The sequence below is a fragment of the Symphalangus syndactylus genome, chromosome 18 (genome assembly GCF_028878055.3).
Source record: "Symphalangus syndactylus isolate Jambi chromosome 18, NHGRI_mSymSyn1-v2.1_pri, whole genome shotgun sequence".
In the NCBI taxonomy this organism is placed as follows: Eukaryota; Metazoa; Chordata; class Mammalia; order Primates; family Hylobatidae; genus Symphalangus; species Symphalangus syndactylus.
The window spans coordinates 17021043-17030057 of record NC_072440.2 but is presented as its reverse complement, the minus strand read 5'-3'; the positions used below and the strand labels follow the sequence as shown (position 1 = coordinate 17030057).

At 56.8% G+C, this 9015-nt stretch overlaps 1 protein-coding gene across 8 annotated transcripts in view; it reads right to left on the bottom strand.

Annotated features, from left to right (window-relative positions):
* Positions 1–1131: 1131 nt before the first annotated feature.
* A4GALT (alpha 1,4-galactosyltransferase (P1PK blood group)) overlaps positions 1132–9015 on the bottom strand; it is a 28307-nt gene continuing 20423 nt past the window's right edge. The window contains exons 2-4 of one of the 8 annotated variants that reach the window (XM_063622997.1): positions 4903–5072; positions 4102–4402; positions 1132–3115 (exon numbers count right to left, since the gene is read on the bottom strand). In XM_063622997.1, the coding sequence (XP_063479067.1) occupies positions 2008–3069 (1062 nt within the window). In that variant the 5' untranslated portion in view covers positions 3070–3115; positions 4102–4402; positions 4903–5072 and the 3' untranslated portion in view covers positions 1132–2007. The remainder of the gene's footprint in view (positions 3116–4101; positions 4403–4902; positions 5073–9015) is intronic. The other 7 variants (XM_063622998.1, XM_063623001.1, XM_063622999.1 and 4 more) reach the window with 7 other exon arrangements.

Below are 9015 nucleotides of genomic sequence, written 5' to 3'. Positions count from 1 at the left end.
CCTGGCTTTTTTTTTTTTTTTTTTTTTTTGAGACGGAGTCTCGGTCTTGTCACCCAGGATGGAGCACAGTGGTGCGATCTTGGCTCACCACAACCCCTGCTTCCCAGGTTCAAACGATTCGCCTGCCTCAGTCTCCTGAGTAGCTGGGATTACAGGCGCCTGCCACCACGCCTGGCTAATTTTTGTATTTTTAGTTGAGACGGGATTTCACCATGTTGGCCATGCTGGTCTTGAACTCCTGACCTCATGCTGGCACCAAGTAGGCACTCACTGTATGATGCTCAAATGACTAAACAATGCTGGACTCTGAAAGGTCATCTCGCTTGTTCACATACATATATAGTTAGTATAGGATTTGTATTATTTAAGTAAAACCTGCTCATTTGAAATGCTGCTGTGGCTGGAGAAATCACTGACTTGACAATCCTTTGTATTCATCAAAAACAAAACCTGGGCCAGGTGCAGTGGCTCACCTGAGGTCAGGAGTTCAAGACCAGCCTGGCCAACATGGCGAAACACCGTCTCTACTAAAAATACAAAAAAGTTAGCCGACACGGTGGCATGTGCCTGTCATCCCAGCTACTCAGGAGGCTGAGGCAGGAGAATCACTTGAACCCGGGAGACGGAGGTTGCAGTGAGCCGAGATAGGGCCACTGTACTCCAGCCTGGGGGACAGAGCAAGACTCTGTCCGCCCACAAGGCACTTCAGGTCCCTCCTGGGATTTCAGCCACAGGCCCTCACAGCTCCCTCACTGGGACCCCTCCCTGGATGGATGGCGGCTCAGCCCTGCTCCAGCAGTGGGCTCCTCCGTGTCCACATTTGGTCCCATTTATGTTAAACAGATTCAGGCTTGTCATGGCGGGAGTTGCGCTGGTGGGACCCAACCTTGGGTGTCTGCGAGCCTTGAAAAAGGAGGAGGGAAAAACAGGCTCCCCCCATTCCCCACCGCGGGGGCTCTCCATCACCAGGGACACTGGGGCTATGAGCGAGGTCCCGAGCCCTTCCGTGCTGGGCAGGTTGTCAGATCTCGGCAAAGTCACCACCAATCCACCCAGTGGATTCCCCGTCAGAAGAATGGAGCGGAGGAGGCTGTGAGCCTGAACGCGCTTCACCAATCACAAGGCCCAAAGTGACAGTTGGTCACTTTTATTCTATTGATTATTCTCCTGCGTTTATAATGTGTGCGGCGGGGTGGGGGTTTCTTTAAAATGCTTCTCCTGAGCCTAAAGAGCCTCCCCACCCAGCCCCCATCTGAGGGAAGGGGCAGAGCATACATGGCCCCCTGGCATCTCTGGAGAGGAGGAAGGATGGGATGGGCAGGACGGGCTACCCCTAAAGGGCTCCCCAGGCTGGCACTGCTGGGCCTCTGCCTCACCCAGTCCCTGTTGACCCCCCCGAAAGAGGAACCAAAACCAGAAAAGAGCAAAGCATTCTCCACCCCAGACCCTTGGGGCTGGGTCTCCCCCAGCCTTGCCGCTTTCCTACCAACAGCCTCCTCTCCTCTCTGGGAATCTCGTCCCTTCTTCCCCATCCCCTTAGCACCAGCCTCTGCCCTCGTGGGCACCTCTGTCCCAACTGCCCGGCTTCCCCCGCCACCCAGGGGTGCCCTGAGGTTCATCCTTCCTGCCTGTTGTCTAGAAGGCCTGGGGCGCCACCAGCCTCTGCCCTCATGGGCACCTCTGTCCCAACTGCCTGGCTTCCTGCGCCACCTGGGGGTGCCCTGAGGTTCATCCTTCCTGCCTGTTGTCTAGAAGGCCTGGGGCACTCACTGAGCTCGCTCCGCTGTCCATGGCACCACGTGTCAGCCCTGCCTCGAGACAGGACACTGTCTTGGGGGTGTCCATAGCCTCCCATCGGGCCTGCTCCCACAGCTCCTCAACAGCCTGCCTAAGCCTGGTGGCAGCTCGGGCCTCCCTTTCCCGGGCCCCCAATCTTGCCTCCCCAGGAAGGGCGGCCCAGTGCCCCCTCCATCAGGAGCGGGTTGGGGAGGTGACCTGGCGGACCCCTCACAAATACATCTTCATGGCCTCGTGCGTTGTGGGGCAGTAGCGGGCATGGAGCTGGGCCAGCAGCGCCCTGGACGTGGCCTCGAACTGCGTGCCCTGGCTCTTCTTGTTCCACACGTGGACAGCATAGGTGGCATTGAGCAGCCGCGGCAGCTCCTCCGGGTTGATGTCCTCAAAGTACTTCTTCCAGTCCTGCCAGGGGATGGGGTAGAAGGCCTCGGGGGGCAGGGTGGTGACGCCGCGGCAGGCGCGGCTCTCGGCCAGGCTGCGGATGGAACACCACTTCTTGAAGACCCGTGTGAGCAGCTGTGGGCCCTGGTGACCCCAGATCCAGCCGTTGTAGTGGTCCACGAAGTCCCGCATGCACAGCGCCATGAACTCGTGCCGGCGCTCGAAGGCCAGGAAGGCGCCGTTGAGGACGTAGCGGGACTGGGTGCCCAGCACGTTGGTCAGGTTCCTCAGGTTCTTGAGAACAATAAAGTCCGTGTCCAGGTAGATGCCACCGAACTTCCACATGAGCGCGATCCTGGAGGCGTCGGAGAGCACGGGCAGCAGGTAGGGTTCCCAGCGCCCCTGCACGGCCACGTACCAGTCAGCCAGGGGTGTGTCCCGGAACAGCTCCTGCAGGTCCAGCGGGAGCATCTGGACATTCGGGAAGCAGCTCAGAAGTGAGATGCCCAGGTGCCGGGGCAGGGAGGCGTTGCCACCCGGAAGCCCTTTCATCAGGACCAGCACGTGGGATTCGGGGTGAGTTCTGGCGGCCGACTCCACCGAGCACATGAACAGGAAGTTGGGGTTGGTCCGGTCTGAAGTCTCCAGGAAGAAGATGTTGCCTGGAGTGGGGCCGTGGGAGGGTGGGGTGGGGGGTGCCAAGGCGGGGCAGGGGATATCTGCTGGCAGGTTATAGAGCTGCCCTTTCTCCTTGGGCTCTCCCACAACGTGCCAGTAGATCATGATGGAGACGAAAAACGTGAACTTGAAGCCGATGATAAACAGGGTGCAGACCCGCTGCCTTGGGGCACCCCGGAGCAGCCGCAGCAGGAGGTCGGGGGGCTTGGACATGGTATCCCCAGATCAGACCAGGAGCTTCCAGCAGGAACCGGCTGGTCTGCAAGAGATGAGCAGCTGCCATCAGGGAGACCGTTGGCATTCCCCATCCACAAGGAAAACGCTTCCTGTGAACATCAGCCAGAGCCAAGGCTGGCTTCCAAGCCCGTGGGCTCCTGGGCCCACAGGGGCCAAGGCTTGAACCCCAGCCTGCTGGCTGCCCACCTACGAAATGGGAGCACAGTGGGCCATGGACTGGGGTCTGAGCAGGGTCCCTTCCACTCTCTGTGACACACCTGTGAGCTCCCCCAAGGACCAGGCCAGTGCCACCCATGGTGTGTAACCATTACAGGCCCAGGCCAGAGTCTGGTCCGCGTAAGGACTGTCAGAAGTGATGGCTTCGCCATGTGACACACAGGGCTCTGTTAGGATTGGCAGCCTGGGATTTGAGGCCCAGCTCATGCCCGCCTCAGCTCCATGAACCAGGCCTGGGGCTCGTCCAAGGACAGGCCACTGAGGGGCCCTGAGGATGTTCAGCATGAGGTCTGGGGCTCCAGCAGGCCCGGGCGCTGGCTTGCTAAGGGCTGGCCCGGCAGGTGCACTCACAGGGCGCTCGCTCCAGGCACATGACGCTGACTGGTACTACTGCCCTTAGACCTCTCTTTCCTGGTGATGCCACTTGGCCGGTGGCCAGGAACATGCCCAAGTGCCTCGCAGGTGGTTGGGGGAGCAGCAGGCTTGGACCCTGCTCCTGGGGGAAAGACTGTAAACACCTGGGAGGCAGGAGACCTCAACTCTGCCTGAACCAGCTGTGAGACCTGGGGCAAGTTACGGAGCTCTCTGAGCCTCAGTCTTCCCACCAACAGGACAGGACGCTGGAACCCACTAAAGGGTAACATTCATTCATTCATAATTCCATAAATACTGGCTGTCCATCCTGTCCATGCCAGGTGACTTTCTCAGCATCTCACACATAGGAACATGTGTGGCCCCTTATAACCACTCCCACCTTACAGATGAGGAAATTGAGGCCCAGAGCTGCAGTACCTTGTGCAGAGTCCCACAGTCAGCAGTGACAGTGCAGGGGTTAGGTCCCAGGTCACCTGGCCAGGGGCCCTGCTCTCACCACTGCACCGCCCTGCCTGGGAGAGGTGGCTAGCCGATGTCCCTGGTGTGTTGGAGGAACTTGGTGTGTGCTGACCTGAACTGTATCGATGTTAACAGCCAGCGGGGGCCGGGCGCGGTGGCTCACGCCTGTAATCCCAGCACTTTGGGAGGTCGAGGCGGGTGGATCATGAGGTCAGGAGATCGAGACCATCCTGGCTAACACGGTGAAACCCCGTCTCTACTAAAAATACAAAAAATTAGCCGGGCGTGTTGGCGGGCGCCTGTAGTCCCAGCTACTCGGGAGGCTGAGGCAGGAGAATGACGTGAACCCGGGAGGCGGAGCTTGCAATGAGCAGAGATCGCGCCACTGCACTCCAGCCTGGAAGACAGTGAGACTCCGTCTCAAAAAAAAAAAAAAAAAAAAAAAAAAAAAAAAAAAAAAACAGCCAGCGGGATCACCATCGACTCAGTGACTTCTACGCTCCGTGACAAAGTCACACCCCCTCTGGCCCTCAGCGAGCCCAGGGGGCAGTTGCATCGTTTCTACTTTAGGTGCCAGGAAACCCGAGCACAAAGTCAAGGGACTGGGTGCAACCTGGTTGCTAAGGGGAGCTGAGAATCAGTCCCCTCCCAAGGACAGGCAAAAGGTGGGGTGGCAACCCACACAGGCTGAGGGTGGTACTGGGAGCCTGGGGCTTGGTAACTTAGGCTGGGCCCTTCCCAGGGTAGAGAGCAGGGGACCTTGATGATGTCACTGGCTGGTAACTGACCAGCCTGGGCAGCCCATTGCAGAGAGGTGGGGATCCTGGCAGCCCACAGGCCTCCGGGAGACATGCCCTGGCTCAGCAGCCGACCTTCTTTGTCAACACGAACACGGCCCTGCCACACACTTGCAGCGGCTGAAAATCCATCTGCAAAAGATGGCAAGAAGAGAGTGAAATAGGTCGCCGGCTCTCAGAGGCCTCGTCCCCCTGGCCCCACAGGCAGGTCAGGCCTGGGGCTGATGTGTTCACTGATTTATTCACTTGCTCCACCTCTCAGGGGACACTTGGAATAGGGGCAGGCCCTGCACTGGTACCCGGGAGAAGGGGAGAATCAGACACAGCCTTTCCCTGAAGGAGTTCTCAGTCTGGTGGGGGCATCATTTAGAAACAAAGAGGCCAGGTGTGGTGGCTCACCCCTATAATTCTAGCACTTTGGGAGGCCGAGGCGGGTGGATCACTTGAGATCAGGGGTTCAAGACCAGCCTGGCCAACATGGTGAAACCTCGTCTGTACTAAAAATACAAAAATTAGCCAGGTGCAGTGGTGTGCGCCTGTAATCCCAGCTACTCAGGAGACTGAGGCAGGAGAATCGCTTGAACCAGGGAGGTGGAGGTTGCAGTGAGCCAAGTTGTGCCACTGCACTCCAGCCTGGGTGACAGAGCCAGACTCTTATGAGCAGAGATCACACCACTGCACTCCAGCCTCGACATCAAGAGCAAAACTCAGTTTCAAAAAGGAAAAAAAAAGAAAAAAGGAAACAGACAAAGATGGTGACTCCCTCGGGGAGGTGACACATGGTTAAGCACCAAGGATGAGAACGTCAGACGGAGGAGACAGTGGTGGCTCCAGACCTCTGCAAGCACCATGGGAACAAGCATCTAGTGTTCACCTGCATCTTCTCTCCCCAGCACCCAGCTAGGTTCCCAGCACGCAGCAGGCACATGGGAAAACGGCTCACTCTGACCCATTCACTCAACAGCCAGCAGGATGCTTTACAAGTACATCGGCCACGTCATTCTCAGCTCAGACCCTGAATGATGTGAGGCCCTGATCCACTGGGCCCCGTGTGTCCCCCATACCCCTGACCTCGTGTGCTGCTTCTCTCCCCGCCACCTGTGCCCCAGCCACACCTGGCCGCCTGTTTCTCAGGCCTCACACGGTTGCTAGGGCCTTGGCACCTGCTGTTCTTCTGCTTGGAAGGTTCTTCTCTCAGATGCCCACTCAAAAGTCCCCTTCCCACCAGGTCCTCCCTGGACCCCCTGAAATTCCAACTCCCCCCATCACCTCAGAGCCCCCTCGTTTCCTCATCCTTGCATTTATTCTAACACACGGTACATCCTACTTATTTGCTTTAGTTGTCTGTCTAGAACATAACCCCATGAGGATAGGTATGTTTTGTGTTTTGTTCAGCTCTGGAATGGTAGAACAGTGTCCAGCTCTTAGCATGTGGTCAATAAATAGTCAGTGATTCCATGAGTTAACCAATGAGTGAATTAATGAATGATCAGTAAATGAATGAATGAGTGAACGAGTGAGTGACCAGTAAGAGTGAACCAATGAGTGTGTAGATCGCTGTGTGACCAAGTGGGCCAGTGCGAAAGGTGAGGGGCAGAGGCCGGGTGAGCTCCCTGGGATACGGGCAGCAAGGACAGGGCTGTGGCATAAACCAAGACATGGTGCCCCCTGTGCCTGTCTTTCTTCTGCAGGGAGAGGGGCTATTTTGGTCCTGAGTACTTTTAACCCCATGTGAACCATGCAGACGGGTGGACAGTTGGAGGGCCACTAGCAGCAGCAGGAGCCTCTGCCCACTTGGGGGCCCCGAGTGCTGGCATGATCTGACTCCATGGTGTGGGCGGGGTCTGGGCCCACTTGGAGGGGCAGGATATGTCGCCGGACCACAGTTGGGGGTGCCAGACTCAGGCCACGCCATATTTGGTGTCAGAGCGAAGACCCAGGAATAGAAACTGTGTATGGGGCCAAGTTGGCTACAGCCCAATATCCGGGTGACCTCAGGCCCAAAGCATGCTCCTGGCCCCCGAGATGGGCCTCGCAGTTTCAGCCTATGTCCTGGGCCTTGTCAGCTGGGCCTGGCACACCCCTGCTGCCTGCCCCTGCCTCCAGGCTCACCACTTCCCGCCCTGTCACCAGGGAGCTATTCCCAGTTAGCCTGTTACTGTGGCCACTCCCCTGCTCTAAGCCCTTCCATGGCTCCCATCGCCAGGATCCCCAATGACTCATCTTAGGCAGGAAGTGAGGAGAGAGGAGAGGTGCAGGGCATGGCCGGGTGCGGTGGCTCACGCCTGTAATCCCGGCACTTTGGGAGGCTGAGGCGGGCGGATCATGAAGTCAAGAGATTAAGACCATCCTGGCCAACATGGTGAAACCCCGTCTCTACTAAAAATACAAAAATTAGCTGGCGTGATGGTGCGCGCCTGTAGTCTCAGCTATTCGGGAGGCTGAGGCAGAAGAATCGCTTGAACTCGGGAGGCGGAGGTTGCAGTGAGCTGAGATCGCACCACTGCACTCTAGCCTGGCAATAGAGCAACACTCCATCTCAAAAAAAGAAAAAAATCGAGAGGTGCAGGGCAATGGAAACAGAGGGCCAAAGGCCCTCTGGCCAGGTTCTTGGCACCAGCTCTGCAGGCCCCAACTAGGGGCATCAGCATCAGGGGCCAGGCCCAAGGGCCTAGAAAAGGCCCTCCAAGCTGGTGCTTTTCATCCCTACACGAATTGCACCCCCACCTGTCCCTACAGTAAGGGCGCTACCCCTCCAGCCCTGTGTCCAGCCCAGCTCAGCCTAGCACTGGCCAACCATGACCCAACAAAACGGAATCTGCACTGAGCCCTCCATCCAGGCTGAGTGTTGACACAGAGGCTCCCAGAGCGCCAGGGTTGTGCCCTTGGAGATTCCGATGTCCTGATGGGAACACAGAGGCCCCAGAGGCAAAGGTGTCAGAGGCATGTGAGCCAGACCAACACCACCTTAAATAGGAGCTGAGTAAAATAAGGCTGACACCTACTGGGCTGCATTCCCAGACGGCTAAGGCGTTCTAAGTCACAGGGTGAGATAGGAGTTCAGCACAAAATACAGGTCATAAAGACCTTGCTGATAAAACAGGTTGCAGTAGAGAAGCCGGCCAAAACCCACCAAAACCAAAATGGCCATGAGAGTGACCTCTGGTCGTCCTCTCTGCTACACTCCCACCAGCACTGTGAGTTTACAAATGCCATGGCAATGTCAGGAAGTTACCTTATGTGGTCTAAAAAGGGCAGACATGAATAATCCACCCCTTGTTTAGCATATCATCAAGAAATAACCATAAAAATGGGTAATCAGCAGCCCTAGGGGCTGCTCTATGGAGTAGCCATTCTTTTATTCCTTTACCTTTTTTTTTTTTTTTATGACAGAGTCTTGCTCTGTCGCCCAGGCTGGAGTGTAATGGCCCGATCTCAGTTCACTAAAACCTCTTCCTACTGGCTTCAAGCAATTCTCCTGCCTCAGCCTCCTGAGTAGGTGGGATTACAGGCGTGCGCCACCATGCCCGGCTGATTTTTTGTATTTTTAGTAGAGATGGGGTTTCACCAAGCTCGCCAGGCTAGTCTTGAACTCCTGACCTCAAGTGATCCTCCCACCTCAGCCTCCCAAAGTGCTGGGATTACAGGCATGAGACACTGCACCCAGCTCCTTTACAATCTTAATAAACTTGCTTTCACTTTGCACTGTGGACTCGCCCTGAATTCTTGCCCCTTGGTGTGAGTGACCACGACCCTCCTGTCACTCTCGGTCACGTCACTTGACATTTCCTTCAATGCCCTTGGTCATGGGCCTGACCCAGGGAGCTGACTGAGGACTTGGAGAGCCCCATGCAGGGCAAGGGGAGGGCTCTGGGTCCCTGTGAGGGCCAGGGACACAAGACTGCGCAGAGGGAGAGGTTGAGCTGTGAGACTGTCATTGCCACAGAGGCCTCGGCCAGTCCCATAGGAGCTCTGCAGTTGGGGTGGCCTTCAGAGATGTTTGTTCCAAACCAGAGTGGGGGGTATAATGGTTAATTTCATGTGTCAACTTGACCAGGCCACAGGGTGCCCCAAT